The 16,643-nt window shown below is 45.5% G+C and overlaps 1 protein-coding gene across 3 annotated transcripts in view; it reads left to right on the top strand.

The window, feature by feature from the left end:
• Positions 1-16,643, top strand: part of cachd1 (cache domain containing 1) — a 262,478-nt gene that overhangs the window by 159,225 nt on the left and 86,610 nt on the right. For all 3 annotated transcript variants that reach the window (XR_011948199.1, XM_072511136.1, XM_072511134.1), the window contains exons 3-4: positions 2,017-2,165; positions 9,947-10,053. Coding sequence is in view for 2 of the 3 variants with exons in the window: in XM_072511136.1 (XP_072367237.1) it covers positions 2,017-2,165; positions 9,947-10,053 (256 nt within the window). In the remaining variant the exon portion in view is untranslated. The remainder of the gene's footprint in view (positions 1-2,016; positions 2,166-9,946; positions 10,054-16,643) is intronic.

Here is a 16,643-nt window from a genome sequence, read left to right as displayed (position 1 = left end):
GGTGAAAGCAGAACTAGGGGGCATAGCCTTGAAATAAGGGGAAGTAGATTTAGGACTGAGTTTAGGAGGAACTTCTTCACCCAAAGGGTTGTGAATCTATGGAATTCCTTGCCCAGTGACGCAGTAGAGGCTCCTTCATTAAATGTTTTTAAGATAAAGATAAATAGCTTTTTTGAAGAATAAAGGGATTAAGGGTTATGATGTTCCGGCTGGAAAGTGGAGCTAAGTCCACAAAAGATCAGCCATGATCTCATTGAATGGCGGAGCAGGCTCGAGGGGCCAGATGGCCTACTCCTGCTCCTAGTTCTTATGTGACACAAATTAATTTGTGTTGAAATTTTCAGTTGCCCAGCTAGATACCGCATAATGGCCGGGATTACATAGGGGTAGCGGTGGACCCATCCACCGACTGGAAAGTCAGGGGCAATCCTGCCGACTGAGAGCTTTGAACAGATTTTACTTGCATCCAACAATTAAATGCGTGGCATCGGGGCTCCCATTCCTTTAAAGGATGCGGTCCAGCCTCTAAGGGCTTCCAGCGAATCAGAGGGCTGGCAGCTCAAGTTCCAGCAGTGCCACATGGTGCCGTGCTCACTGCTGAGAGTGCACTTCACCCAGTGCAGCATCACAGATGGCATCCCGGAACTGAGGTAAGTGGGGTTGGGGCCATTGTGGTCAGTCAGGTAGGCCCTGGTGAGAGGAAGGATGGTGGTTTCCATGAGGCAGCCCTCCCTGTGCTAGACAATGCCCAACCAGGAGCCCCCCCCCCCCAGTCCACATGGCAGAGGTCTCATGCACCCCCCTCGCATGCTCCTCTCTCAACTTGTCTAGATGGGCCCTTTAATTGGCTACTTAAAGGCCTCAACTGATCAATGTGTAGGAGGGCGTTCTATAATGTTGGTGAAATGATAGTTGTGGGAAGGCACTGGGTATGCCACCCTCCCCGATCTGACCCAATTTTTTTTATTTGCCCACCCCCATCCTCCCCACTCTATGTAAAGTCCTGGCCATGTCATTAAATTTTGGGGGAAACGGGGTCCTGTATTTTTCATGGCCTTGGGTGGTGGCCTAGGTTTTCCCTGGTTATTTCTTTTAGCTTTTTGGAGGCACCAAAGGATTGAATTGTGCTGTCCATTCATTTCTGATGTGGTTTCCAATTCAGTAAACACAAATTGAATGAAAGTCTTTTCTCCAACCCCGCTCTTTGCTGTCAGGAGGAATTCCACTTGAAATTAATTTAAAAGGGCACAGACACAAAACTGAACATTTCAACACAAATTGGCTGCCTTATCTTGGGCTGTTAATGCTATATTAGATATGGAAGTAGGACTGTCACCTGGGCAGCAAATCCTTGGGAGGTATAAGTAGAATGTCGAGGCGGTATGTAGAATTGTATTTGGACTGAACAGTGTCCAAAGCAAAATGCTGGAAGCATATTTATCATTCAACAATGACTTCATTACTATGGCACAGATTCGCCAGGCCAAATGGTGTCCTCCTGTGTGCTATAAACATTCAATGATTCTCTTTCATAAACAAAAAGTATAATTTTACCCATAATTAGTGTAATGATATGTAGAATATCATTTGTGTATAAATTAACAACCAAACTGTCAGTAAAGATAGGTGCCGTATGCATAGACGGAGATTCTAACATCCGACCACTAGGTGGCGTGATGATAGAACGTTACTGGAACAAACCAGGGGTGCAGCAGAACGTGGGTAGCAGGCATAAAGTCCAGTCGCATATCAAGTAGCTCCTTCGTCAATGGTAATTAATACTAATTAATCATAATTATTTCTATTTAGCCATAGTATCCAACTACTTGTCGTTCACATCATAAAAACTTTTATAGTGTTTAGTTAGTTAATAAATAGTTCTTTAACAAAGCTGTATGTTCTCTAATTGATTCAACCACAAAGACATTGCCATCCATGAACATAGAGAACATTACAATTAGGACATTAATATTGCTATGAGTTCATCCTATGTTGTGCTTTACATTCTGTTGGCAGCTGGCTAAAAAGATAAGAGAGAAGTTTAATCGCTACCTCGATGTAGTGAATCGTAACAAGCAGGTGGTAGAGGCATCCTACACGGCTCATTTGACATCACCATTGACGGCCATCCAGGACTGCTGCACGATTCCAGCTTCAATGATGGAGTGAGTATTTTTTTCCCCACTTTATACGTTCCAGCAGTCAATCTGTCCATGATTATATACACTGCACGAGTGATTTGTATAATAGGAAGTTTCAGATGCGGTGCAGTCACTCAAATATGACTTCCAAGTCATTCCTTTCTGCTTTCTCTCTCGTTGTGCTAAAAGTGCTGACTCTTGTTTAAATGCAGCTCTTTAGAATTGCCTGCTTACAGGAGGAAACCTGGAAGACCATGAAAACCATGAGCACTCTAAAATTCTTCCTGATGAGGTCACCTAATTTTTCTACACTTTTATCATCACTTCAATTGAAGGGGTGGTGTGATACGATTTTTAGACGGTTCATCTTCTGACATGTTTTACAAATGACAGGGTTTTTTTTAATGCATGAACCTTGGATGTTAAATATTTGACAGTGGAAGACTTGCATCAGAATCACAACTGCTGTTTAAGGTGAGGTGTAACTGTTCCATTTTGGCTTTATTGCAGCCCTTGTTGACAATTAACTATTCATTTTCTTGCATTTGGTAGTTCAGTCTTTGGGACACATTGGGAGTTTCTGTTGAAATTAGCTTCTTCATTTCATAGACAACAAATTATTATTCCTACTTTTATCTGCCACAATGTCAGTCAGAGTTGGAACAGTTGTTTGACTGTGTGGCTGTTTTAAGAACTCTCACTTACATTGGATGTCTCATTAGTTATTTGTTTCTTATCACTCCAAATGCCAGACAAACTAGCAACCAAACAACTGATAACTGAGTGAATTATAAAGTATGATGTGGGGGGAAATTTGGGCAGTTAGATTGTAGATTGCCTTTAAGTGGAAGCAGATTGCTGGATAATTAAGGGTTCCCACTGTTGGCATTTGCAAAGCAGTCATATCGAGCAAGCTGCATTGGTTACCCAAGCATAACCATTTAGATGTGACTTCACAATAAGTGTCTTTGCTAAGTTCTAAGCAATGGAATGTGGACATTTCCAGTAATGGGCTGGTTCATTAGAATAGAGGAAATATAGAAACCTGTTTTTGCCACCTGTCTGGATGTTTGAGATAGTTGCTTTTTGGCCTGTTTCCAGCATGCTACTCAGCCCACATCAATTGATAAACTGCTAGATTTTAACCAATGAAAATATCTCAAAATGGACACCAGTGTAGCAACTCGTTGAACTATGCAGCACTTAGTTACAGAAAATATATCCATTTCTAAATGCAGACTGGTGTGTTTGGATTTATTGTTGAATTGCCTCATTGGGCCTAATATAAACATTAATTAAACTAGCTTAATGCAGTCATTTCTGAGATTGATTGTCCGATAAGCTGGTAGCAGTTATAGGACTTGTCAAGAAAGGAATGAGTGCTAAAAATATACACCAGAGGATCCAATTAATGACGGTGGCTTTATGACTTATCTGACTTTAAGGTTTTTGAGAATAAATTTCTGCAGTTTTTCTTTATTCTTCTGCAATTGGTACCTACTTGTGATGAGAATCCGTTCTAAAAGCACAAGTACCCTCTACTATGTCACTTAAGTATTGTACGAAGTTTTACAACACCAGGTTAAAGTCCAACAGGTTTGTTTCGATGTCACTAGCTTTCGGAGCGCTGCTCCTTCCTCAGGTGAATGAAGAGGTATGTTCCAGAAACATGTATATAGACAAATTCAAAGATGCCAAACAATGCTTGGAATGCGACCTTTAGCAGGTGATTTAATCTTTACAGATCCAGAGATGGGGTAACCCCAGGTTAAAGAGGTGTGAATTGTATCAAGCCAGGACAGTTGGTAGGATTTCGCAGGCCAGATGGTGGGGGATGAATGTAATGCAACATGAATCCCAGGTCCCGGTTGAGGCCGGAAGGGAACTGGAAGGGAACATTCCTGCCTGGTGATTGTTGCGCGATGTCCGTTCATTCGTTGTCGCAGCGTCTGCATGGTCTCGCCAATGTACCACGCTTTGGGACATCCTTTCCTGCAGCGTATGAGGTAGACAATGTTGGCCGAGTCGCACGAGTATGTATCGCGTACCTGGTGGGTGGTGTTCTCACGTGTAATAGTGGTATCCATGTCGATGATCTGGCACGTCTTGCAGAGATTGCCATGGCAGCGTTGTGTGGTGCCGTGGTCACTGTTCTGAAGACTGGGTAGTTTGCTGCAAACAATGGTTTGTTTGAGGTTATGCGGTTGTTTGAAGGCAAGTAGTGGGGGTGTGGGGATGACCTTGACAAGATGTTCATCTTCATTCACCTGAGGAAGGAGCAGCGCTCCGAAAGCTAGTGACATCGAAACAAACCTGTTGGACTTTAACCTGGTGTTGTAAAACTTCGTACTGTGCTCACCCCAGTCCAACGCCGGCATCTCCACATCATACCTAAGTATTGAGTCAACTGATTTCTCCTTGGGTTGCAATGGAGTACTAGTTAGCCCTATCCCTGGGTTTAAGAGGAGAAAAATTAACCAGAGGTCCTGCTCATGATGTAAAATGAACATTTCAACATTAGATAGATGAGAGTAGACTTGGGTTGAGCTGTAATGTCCCATAGTCAAATTGCCTACCAACCCTAGCTACCTATAATGTAAATATCGGCTTGTTGAATAGATAGATGTTCGCTTTTTAAGGACTGAGATGATCAAACTTTGATTCCAGGTTTGAATCCTAGTCTATACGGATGTCAACTTGACCAGCAAGGAGTGCCACAATTAGCCTCAAATGCTATTAGGGGGAAAAAGTCAGTGATTGCTGTTCTTCTGTCTGAAAGTGTATGTGGGCGGACAGACAAGGTCAGGTTTTGTCTTTAGTATGATGTTTCACATGGAAGAATAAGAATTGCCTGCCGGCAGTAGACACAGGCATGAAAAATTGCCTGTAGCTTTAACAGGCCGTCCACCCTTTCTAGAGCATCAGTCAGTCCTCCATGAGAGATTGGGGAAGGCGAGATCAACCATTCTGAAGTATAGCATGTACTGCTTTGAGAAAGGAAAAACAATCAGTAGATTAATGGAGAAGAGCTGTCCTGATGAAATTAGAAACCTTGTTTGAGAATCTATTTCCTTTCCAATTTCCATATGCAGAAACATCTCGAAAAAATCTGTTTTGCATGATAAGGCCAGTCTGAATAAAGTTGATTTGGAATTTGCTAGAAGTCTGGGTTTTGATATAAAATTCAAAGAGCTGCCAAAAATGCACTGTTTTTATGTTCTGCATTCACCAGCAAAAGCTGCTCAGTGGAATAGAGGCCGGCTGGTCTGATGGGATTTTAATATGTGAAGTTCAAAGTGCTCAAGCACATCAGAGCAGATATCAATCAAGTCAGTGCCTCGCGAGTTGAAGGCTGAACTGACGTTTCCAAAGGGAGTCAGATCAAAAAGGAAGACTGAGGGTGTGCAGTTGCTCTCTGGAGACTCTGTGTTTCGATCAGTTGTTCATTAAAGTCTGTCCAGGAAGAAGTGGGGGGGGGGAGAAACTTGCAATGATGTGACTGCTCTTGGAAACAGAATTTCAGTCTATCTTTTGATCACTCTACAAGGGCAGGCAGCATCTCATCACAGCTGTAGTCATGGTACCCTGGGCAAGTTGAAACATACAGGGATAGGTCTGTGTGAAATTGAAGGAATAATAGCATGCAGCTTTTTTGCAGGAGAGAATGTTAACCTGTTACGTGCCATCTGAATATTCTTAACCACGGATATATGATGAATTCATGTTAGGTCTATTTTCACCACTGGTAGATTCTTCCTTGCAACAGTGTGCATGTAGGTAGATGAGCCTGGATCATCGATACTATTATTGTTTTCTAAGCGTGCAGTGCAAGTGCCAGATGTGAACATGCACCGTCATTTTATTGGAAAACTGCAAAAGGCAGCAGAATATTTATGCTCTATTTGTTACCCCTCAGTTTACACATGAATTGTATTTTGAAACACAAGAACCTGAAGCATAGTTTCCATGCTGGATTTGCATATCGAATTATATTGTTGAGGAAGGGCAGAAATAACTGCAATAAGGACAGATGAAAGTGTCCCTTGGTAAGCACTGCAAGCATAGAAAGAGATAAAGAAATTGTACCGGAGTACAAGTGGGCAACTGAGAGACTTCATATACTTTGTCTCTTTCAACCTTAGTTTAGTAAATGTTGGCTAGCTTTACATGCATTTAAACTTCCAGATGATGCCAGTGACAGAGTTCCACAGGCAGGCGAAGCACTGTATGAAGTATTGCTGCTGGCATTTTGTCCAGATGTTTTGTGTTTACGCACAATCTTGATTTATTGATGTACAACTGCCGTTTTTCTGGCATCAACTTCTGACTTCATTGCCAGTAACTTTTATCATTGGACTAGCAACCTGGCTATATTCCTTTGATGTTATAAAATGTGGACTCTAGCTCCTATCAAATCAATTGGTTTTCTTTGGCTACAGAGTCCAAAAGCAAGGGAATGATTTCTCAGCAGTCTGCTGAAGAGGAATACAATATTCCATCATTGGCCTCATCAGAAGCCTTGTTGCATCTTGGAATTGCAGAAGCTGCATCTTCCATCTATTGCAGTTGTTTATGCACATTGTTACTTGGTTTGTGATTTGCAGGGAGGTAGGTGGATGAAGAATCTGAAGAGATTTTACTCTTAGAGCAGAGGTGACAACAGTCAAACGTTTTTTGAGAGTTAATTGTCTCCTTAAAACTGAGCTCAAGACCTCCTTCACATGGGGGCTGTGGAAACAGACTATAACCACCCTTAGTGGCTCATTCGCTTTAGGCTTTGGCCTGAGCGACCAATGTGATGTCCCTTGCTCAATTCGTAGCAGGAGGAATCTTCCCCCTCCCCATCAACTCAGCAAACATCTTTGTGAAGTACTCGCTGGGCCTCGGAACCTTCTCCTCTTGCTCCCACACCTCGACCGACGTCTTCATCACTGCCGCCTTTACCAGGGCAATCGCCTCCTCCACCCACTCTTTTATCGCAGTCATCGTCTCCCCCTCCCTCTCGAACTCCCCCGACATCACCTCGGTCAGAGTTTCCACTGTGAGGTGAACGGCCCCACCCGTCGACCCAACCCCCACCATCTTTTTTCCCACAGGACTCGCAGCCTCACTCGACGGCGGACGTTCGCTCGCCCCCTTCTTTCCAGCGTCCTTCTCATCACCATAGAATTTACAGTGCAGAAGGAGGCCACTCAGCCCATCGAGTCTGCACCGGCTCTTTGAAAGACCACCCGACCCAAGCCCACACCTCCACCCTATCCCCATAACCCAGTAAACACACCCAACACTAAGGGCAATTTAGCATGGACAATCCAGCTAACCTGCAAGTCTTTGGACTGTGGGAGGAAACCGGACCACCCAGAGGAAACCCACGCACACACTGGGAGAACGTGCAGACTCCACACAGACAGTGACCCAAGCCAGGAATCGTACCTGGGAGCTGTGAAGCAATTGTGCTAACCACTGCTGCCGTACTGCCCTTCCTCTGGGTCTTCGACATTTCAAGTCTTCCTTATAACTTCCCACTCCAACTCATTCACAAAATACCCCTGAAACCGGGCATAAAAGTCCAAAACTAGAGATTCTAGCAGGAGCCACCTAATCTGAGACCTTCACCTACATGTTGCCACCGAAAGACCCCGATTTGATGTGCACTTAAAAGAAAAAGAATTTGTTTTTTTTGCTTTCATCATACACAGTTCGCCATCTAGCCAGCTTGTTCTCCCATTCAGGCATTCAGAATGGCCAAGCTCCTGTTGTTAAATTTTGTATGATCGTTTCCTAAATCTGAATCATTACATTATGAATTTTTCTTCAGAACGTATTTGTTGAATTAAATTCACAAAATGATTGGAAAGACCACATGGGTCACCTCTAGTCGCTAGAACTCTCTTTCTTTCTCTCTCTCTCTCTGTTCTCACTCTCACTGTTCTCTCTGTCCGCCCTCTCGCTCCGTACGCCCACTCGCTCCGTCCACCCACTCGCTCCGTCCGCCCTCTCGCTCCGTCCGCCCTCTCGCTCCGTCCGCCCACTCGCTCCGTCCGCCCTCTCGCTCCGTCCGCCCTCTCGCTCCGTCCGCCCTCTCGCTCCGTCCGCCCTCTCGCTCCGTCCGCCCTCTCGCTCCGTCCGCCCTCTCGCTCCGTCCGCCCTCTCGCTCCGTCCGCCCTCTCGCTCCGTCCGCCCTCTCGCTCCGTCCGCCCTCTCGCTCCGTCCGCCCACTCGCTCCGTCCGCCCACTCGCTCCGTCCGCCCACTCGCTCCGTCCGCCCACTCGCTCCGTCCGCCCTCTCGCCCCGTCCGCCCTCTCGCCCCGTCCGCCCTCTCGCCCCGTCCGCCCCCTCGCCCCGTCCGCCCCCTCGCCCCGGCCGCCCCCTCGCCCCGGCCGCCCCCTCGCCCCGGCCGCCCCCTCGCCCCGGCCGCCCCCTCGCCCCGGCCGCCCCGCCGCCCCGGCCGCCCCCTCGCCCCGGCCGCCCCCTCGCCCCGGCCGCCCCCTCGCCCCGGCCGCCCCCTCGCCCCGGCCGCCCCCTCGCCCCGGCCGCCCCCTCGCCCCGGCCGCCCCCTCGCCCCGGCCGCCCCCTCGCCCCGGCCGCCCCCTCGCCCCGGCCGCCCCCTCGCCCCGGCCGCCCCCTCGCCCCGGCCGCCCCCTCGCCCCGGCCGCCCCCTCGCCCCGGCCGCCCCCTCGCCCCGGCCGCCCCCTCGCCCCGGCCGCCCCCTCGCCCCGGCCGCCCCCTCGCCCCGGCCGCCCCCTCGCCCCGGCCGCCCCCTCGCCCCGGCCGCCCCCTCGCCCCGTCCGCCCCCTCGCCCCGGTCGCCCCGGCCGCCCCCTCGCCCTGGTCTCGCCCCCGCCGCCCTCCTGCGCTCTCGCTCTCCCTCGCTCCCCATTTCTCTCTCGGTGTCCCCTCTCTCTTTCTCTCTCAGTGACACCTCTCTCTCTCTCTCTCTCTCTCTCTCTCTCTTTCTCTCTCGGTGTCCCCTCTCTCTTTCTCTCTGTGACACCTCTCTCTCTCTCTCTTTCTCTCTCAGTGACACCTCTCTCTCTCTCTCTCTTTCTCTCTCGGTGACACCTCTCTCTCTCTCTCTCTCTCTCTCTCTCTCTCTCTCTCTCTCTCTTTCTCTCTCGGTGACACCTCTCTCTCTCTCTCTCTCTCTCTCTCTCTCTCTCTCTCTCTCTCTCTCTCTCTCTCTCTCTCTCTCTCTTTCTCTCTTTCCCCTTCTCTCGGTATCCTTCCCCTCTCTCTCTTCTGTTACCTAGATAGATTGGAGAAGTTGAGACTGTTTTCTTGGAGAAGAGAAGGTTGAGAGGCGATTTGATCGAGGGGTCTGGACAGAGCAGGTAAGGGGAGAGGTTGTTACCCCCTGTGAATGTATCAAGAATGGGAGGTAATTGGCAAAAGGAGCAATGGAGAAATGAAGTCATGAGAAGAAATTGTTTCACACAGCGAGTGATTAAGACCTGGAATACACTGTCTGAGAGCGTGGTGGAGGCAGGTTCAATCGTTGCTTTGGATTGTCATCTGAAAAGTAAGAATGTGCAGGATTGAAGGGAGAAGTTGGGAGTGGCACGAGGTGAATTGCTCATTCGGAGGCCGGTGGAAAGGTGACAGGCTGAATATCCTTCCCCTGTGCTGCAGCAATTCTGTGATGTTATGTATAATGTGGTCGGGCCAGGTGGCTTCTGTTCGAAATTCAGGCCATTTCATACTTTACCAGGTTTCAATTACAGGTGAAAAGTCAGAATTGTTTTTGTTACTGTACTTTAATACTGTGCTTTGAAATCCTCATCTCATTTTAATCGTCAACTTCATAGGTTTGATGGGAATTTCAACACAAATGTTTCAAAAACTATCAGCTGTGACAGGCTTTCCATGGCTATCAGTAGCCGCGCATTCAATCCTGGACGGGACTTAAACACAGGTTAGTGTGCCAGAGTTCATTCAACTTTTTTTTTGTTCTTCTAAGATCTTTTTCAAACATTTTAAAAATCATCCTGCTTCTATTTGACAGCATTCCCCCCACCCCAGTCCATTATTAACCATTGTAGAGCAGTTCCTGAAACTGGAGGATTGGGTATTCAGCTCCGAATCCAGGATTCAAATCCAGACTAGACTGACAGGCATTCCAGCAGCGGCACTTCGGCCAATCCGGGCCGTAGAATCGCCGGGGGGGGGGCACCAACCGGCGCGGCGCGATTCCCGCCCCGCCGAATCTCCGTTGCCGGCAACCGCCGGGGGCGGGATTCACGCCAGCCCCCAGCGATTCTCCGACCCGGCGGGGGATCGGAGAATCCCGCCCAGTATGTCTCGCAAGATTACAACAGTAACCACATTCCAAAAGTAACTGCACTTCAAAAGTAGTTAATTGTCAGTGCAGCATTTCAGGATAATGGGGTCATTAAAGGCTCTCTCTAACTTCAAGTTTTTTATTTCTTTAATGCAGCTATCATTAGCGAACAGCATTATTTGTGAAAAAATTATCAAAAGTAGTATTGAAATCAAACATCTGCACTCAACCTCTCACCAAGCTAACCGTAACAGATAACAACCAGTTTTGACATTCAGTGTAACAAGTGCATCAGTGTTGAACCCTGCACCATTTAGGCTCTTTGTTCCCTAATTGCAGGGATTTCTTCCAAGCTTCTGACTGACTGGAGAAACCCCTTGTAGTAAGAAACAGAAGGAAAATGTCCGTGATAAATAAAGGCCAATCAGTCCATAGCAACCCAGTCCCTGGAACTGCTGTAACTCAACCAGCTTAGTGTCCAATTGCACACTTTTAGCGGCTAGATTATTCCAAATATCTATCACTTTTTGCATGAACTTTTTTTTCTTAATAGCAGATTTTGAATTTGCTTTCTGTTAAAATGTTAATCATGACCCTCTACTCCTACTGGCTTGACAGATCTTGAAGAAATGGTAGAGTTCATAGAATCATAACAGCACAGAAGAAAGCCATTTTGCTCTTTGTGTCTGTACTAGCTCTCTTGAAGACCAAGTCATCTTGTGCCACTCCTCCACCTTCTCTCTGTAGCCCTGCACATTCCTCCTTTTCAGATACTAATCCAATTTCCTCTTGACTGTCTTGATTGACCCTTCCTCCACCGCACGCTCAGATCATGCATTCCAGATCCTAACCATTCACTGCATAAATATATTTTTCTCTTGTTGCCATTGTTTCTTTCGCCAATCACCTTTCGTTTGTGCCCTTTGGCTTTCCATCTATCCACCAATTAGAACAGTTTCTCCCTATCTACTCTGTCTGGGCCCCTCATGGTTACGAATACCTCTACCAACTCGCCACTCAACATTCCCAATTTCTCCAATCTTATCTACATAACTGAAGTTCCGTATCTTTGGAATCATTCTTGTAAATGTATTCTGTACACTTTCTAATGCCTTCACATCCTTTCTAAAGTATGGGCATTCAATACTTTAGAATACCTTAATGAGTGTCCCCTTTAATGGACCTTGCTTGACTGTAGATCTACTACTTCACTAATCTTTCCTTTCTAACTCATCTCCTACCACAGTTAAGCACATTATTGTTACACATGTCTGTATTCGTTCCACTGCACGCATGTCAATTCTAATGTGTGAAGACTAAAACCACATGCAATTCTTAAAATTAGATCTAAACACCGCAGCCTAAAACCACTGCATAATCTTAATTCCTTCTTTGTGTTATCTTAACATTTAAAATGACGAGTCTGCAGTTAATCCCAGGTTCATTTCTGATAATTTTATTCACATAATTTTGTACCCAACTTGCTCCTTTTTCAGGCAAAATGCCGTACTTAACATTTTTATATTTGAATTTTGTTTGCCATTTTTTTAAACTCTTTTTAAAAATAACTCTTTTTAAAAATAAATTTAGAGTACCCAATTTTTTTTTTCCAATAAAGGGACAATTTAGCGTGGCCATAAGACATAGGAGCAGAATTAGGCCACTCGGCCCATTGAGTCTGCTCCGCCATTCAATCATGGCTGATATTTTCTCATCCCCATTTTCCTGCCTTCTCCCCATAACCCCTGATCCCCTTATTAATCAATCCAACTCGAGCAGCTTAGTATCCAATTGCTAATCCAACTAGACTGCACATCTTTGGGTTGTGGAGGTGACATCCAATCAAACACGGGGAGAATGTGCAAACTCCACAAGGACAGTGACCTGGAGCTGGGATCGAACCGGGGTCCTCAGCGCCATGAGGCAGCAGTGCTATCCACTGAGCCACCTTGCCACCCTTTGTTTGCCATTTTGCCTGCTTAATTGATCTAAATTTTTCGGCAAAGCGTTGGCTATATCCTGTGCATTTTTTGCACCTTCATTTTTCAGTATCTGCTAACTTGGCACTTGATAATTGAATTTTGTGTCCAGGCCTAAGCACAGATGTCTGTGACAACAACTGCTGTCGTCTTCTTCGCTTTTCACACGTCTTTCTCTCTCTTTTCTGGTTTTTATGTGACATTTTATCCAGCCCATTTTATGCACCTTGACCTTGTATTTCTATCATTTTCAGTTTTATTGATAATCTTTCATGTGAAAGCTTGTCAAATAAACTGCATCATAGGATGCTCCATTCTGTATTTCCATTTAGTATGTAGTAACACCTTCAACCTTATCCTTACAGTTGTTTATTTTATCCACTTTGGGCCCATCAATCTTTAGTTGCTGTATTTCCTTTTTCCCCCCAGATAATACATTTGTTTGCTTCCAATTTTTGAATCCTCCAGTACCAAAGGACCACTATATCCAGAGATTTCTTGTCAATGCCCCATTAACATTCTAGCATATACACCATCTCATGCAGGAGACTTGCATTCAGTCTCCTCAACCTAATTACTACTTTCATTCTGGTTTAAAAATCCTCTTGGATAGTTACCGTACTAATTAATTTAGAGTACCCAATTATGATTCTTTTTTCCAATTAAGAGGAAACATAGCGTGGCCAATCCACCTAACCAGCAAATCTTTGGGCTATGGGGGTGAGACCCACGCAGACACTGGGAGAATGTGCAAACTCCACACGGACAGTGACCTGGGGCCGGGATCGAACCTGGGACCTTGGTGCTGTGAAGCAGCAGACCATTGCGCCACTGTGCCACCCGTAATATTTGTTCACCTTAACTGATATGTCCACGTTATGAATATCTTTGAGTATTTTGATAAGTTGTACTAGATGTGAGCTTCTCCTGGTTGCAGTCGGTTCTGTTATGCAAGATGGTCTTGTATTACATACCAGTACTGATTCTGCCAGTGCATTTCTGTTTGGACATTCTTGGTTTACGTTGGATTGGTGAAGCAGACATTATTATTAATTCAGAAAATACAGAACTATCCTGCCTCTCCTCCTATTGTTACAATCTTTCCTGAATAACCATCATCACACATTTTAAATTCACTTCTCCTGTCTGTTGTGAACCATGTTTCTGTGAGCTCCATGGTGCTATAGTTCAGTTTTTTTGAGTATAGCTCTAATTCCAACATTTCCCCCCAATACGTTGCCACTTATCTTTTTGTTTTATTGCTGTCTTCCTGTTATTATACTGTCCTTAGATTTATTTTGTGCTTTGCTTTTATTCCTTTGATGTATCTCTAGTTTCCTCTCCTGCTATTTATCTAATTTAAAAGACACTCTGTTAGTCATTTTTGCTGTCCCTTCTAAATTTATAAGCAGTTTGTTTTATCGAAATCCAACATAATTTATCTGCTTCAACTATGTAGACACATCATTTACCCCTATGATTATCGTCGCATGTACAATTTTAATTTGGGTTGGAGGCAGAGGTGAATGACAAATCTTCCCGACCTCAACAGTATGAGGCCTAAGGAATTTTAAAAGTCCTAGGCCTAATCTGTAAGCCCTTGATCAGTTGCCTGCGTGAAACTGGCAGAAAGCCTCGTCAGGCGGGAATGATATGCTGGATGACAGCAGACAGCCAGTGGAGTGATGTAAAAGTCGCTGGCACTGCAGTAAAGCACAAGAGGGTGAGTCGCGTGAGGGAAGATCTAAGTATTCCTTGTGGGGCCCAGAGGCAGACTCTTGCTCTGCCTAACCTCATGAGTTTAAAAAAACATTGGAAGAACTTAACCTGTTTGGGCCTCTTCTGGCTGTGCTTCAATCTGCCGAATCCGTAGAATCACTACAGTGCAGGAGAAGGCCATTCAGCCCATCGAGTCTGCACTGACCCTTTGAAAGAACACTCTACCTAGGCCCAATCCTCTGCCCTATTCCTGCAACCTCACCCTGAGGGAAGATTTAGCATGGCCAATCCATCTAACCTGCACATCTTTGGACTGTGGGAGGAAACCAGAGCACCCGGAGGTAATCCACATAGACATGGGGAGAATGTGCAAACTCCACACAATCAACTGTGTGGCAGCAGTGCTAACCATTGTGCCGCCATGCCCCTCTCTCTGTTGGTCTTACCTGGAGGGAAACACAAAATGGCTTCATCGCTGGGGCCACAGATTAAAATAGCAATCGGCCACGAAAACGTCAACGTTCCCATCTGCCATCTGCTAGAAAGAAGCAGAATGCTGGCTCATTGGAAACGCAACAGCTAATTTCTGCACAGCAAAGGTCGCACACAGTGAAATCGCTGACCAGGTTATCTATTTTTAGGTGTTGGTAATAACTACTTGCAAATTTCAGAACTATGAACACGTTTCTAAAAAGGATGTATTCAAATGAAGGTAAACTTCTCCATCTGGAAATCTTGGGATGGAAAGTTCCATCTTTTAACATGGGCTTATTTCATTTTTTTATATTTTAGTTTTGCTGCTTCTATGAGGCTTGTCGGATGCAATGCAGAAAAATACCAAATGGCAAGGTCTTATCTTGGGATTTAGCTGATTTTGATGCGGGGCTAATTTTTAGGTGTTATAATGGCCTTGATGCTCCTTGGTTGAATGAAAAATCAGGCAAGGTCTTCACTTCTAATTGGCACCACTCCATTGGGGGTTTTATGCACAGGCATGGTGCATGTACAGGTTTATTCTTCCCTTTGATGCCTGTTATAGACAAATAACCTGCCACACCTTATTATTGTTTTAGGACCAAATAAGGAATTTAGGGAGAATATATTCATCCATGCGATAGTGAGAATGTGGATCTTGCTGTAAAATGGAATGTTTGAAACAAATAGCAGTTACACATTTAAAGGGAAGCTTGGTGTGTAGGAGCAGTGTGAGAATAGATAATTAAAATGGGAGACGGCTCATGTGGGGTACAAACAGAACCCTTGACCAGATGAGCTGAATTACCTGTTTGTGTTGTAGATCAAATGCAATTCTATGTCAAATGCTATCAAATGTACATTATCTAAGTGACAATTTTAATGAAGTGCCATGTCTGATCGGTTTTACAGGCAATATTCAGTCAGAGGCCGTGTGAATTATTTTTGTGGGGCTGGAAGAATTGAGCCCTCCTTTGGATCCCACAAACCGGTTTGGGCTGCTGCTGCCCCAGTCTCCTCCTCTCTTCACCCTAATCCCCTATCACTGTGGTCCCCATCCTCATCCCCTAAATTTAGGTTATTGGCAAAGTCATTTATATTGTACTAGTCTAAATCCTGTGTGCTGCATCAAGACACCAGTGATTCCAGCCTCATTACTAGCTGTCCAAATGTTAGGGTCAACTTCCCAGGGAACAAGAGGGAGTCATGGACGCATGGAGATTTATCGCATAACAGGAGGAAATTTGGTTAATTGTGTCGACATTAGGTCATTACTCGAGCAATGCAAAACTGATCCTATACCCCACTCTCCCTATCTTCCTCCCTTCAAATATTAATTCAATTTCCCCTTAAAATATGTAGTGGTGTCTGCCACAACTGCTTTCTGTGGCAAAGCAGTCTGCGCACCAAACAAACGCAAATGAAGAAATGTCTTGTAATCACTCTGCACTGATTTTGTGATTATTTTAAATTGAAGGCCTTTGTTACTGGCCTTCTTCCAGAACAAGTTACGTTTTCCATGCTCATTTTACCAAAACCGTTCATTCTGTAAGTGTCTGTTAAGCTTTCCTTTGGCTTCTCCACTCCAGTCGAAATATACCTATTATCTTTGCAGTCCCTTTATATAACTTCTCATTCCTGGTATTGTTCTGATGAATGTTAAGCTGTGCGCTTTGTATGGTTTTTCCTGTCTTTTCTATAAGGGGGTGTCACAAAATGGTGGAGTGTGTTCCAACATTGGCCTTGTATTGGAGTCCATAGGTTCAGTTTTTTTGTCTGCACGTTGGGTACACAGAGCCAGGAGAACTCCCAGCTCTGTAAAACTGGGGCTGCATTCTCCATTATTGGGACTATGTCCCCACGCCGGCGTCAAAATTATAGAGTTTTACGCCTGAAAACCCTGGATCAAAGGGACATGAATTCCCCAGTCCTGCAGGGGGCTAGCAGGGACCCGGAGTAGATCTCGCAGCTTTGACTGCAGATATGGGCCCCCGCACTTCCGGGTCGGAGGCCGCGCATGCGCACGGCGGCGGCCTCCAGCGGCTGTGCTGT

Source organism: Scyliorhinus torazame, chromosome 7 (genome assembly GCF_047496885.1).
Source record: "Scyliorhinus torazame isolate Kashiwa2021f chromosome 7, sScyTor2.1, whole genome shotgun sequence".
NCBI lineage: Eukaryota > Metazoa > Chordata > Chondrichthyes > Carcharhiniformes > Scyliorhinidae > Scyliorhinus > Scyliorhinus torazame.
The sequence above is the reverse complement of the archived record's forward strand: the minus strand, read 5'-3'. Positions and strand labels throughout refer to the sequence as shown.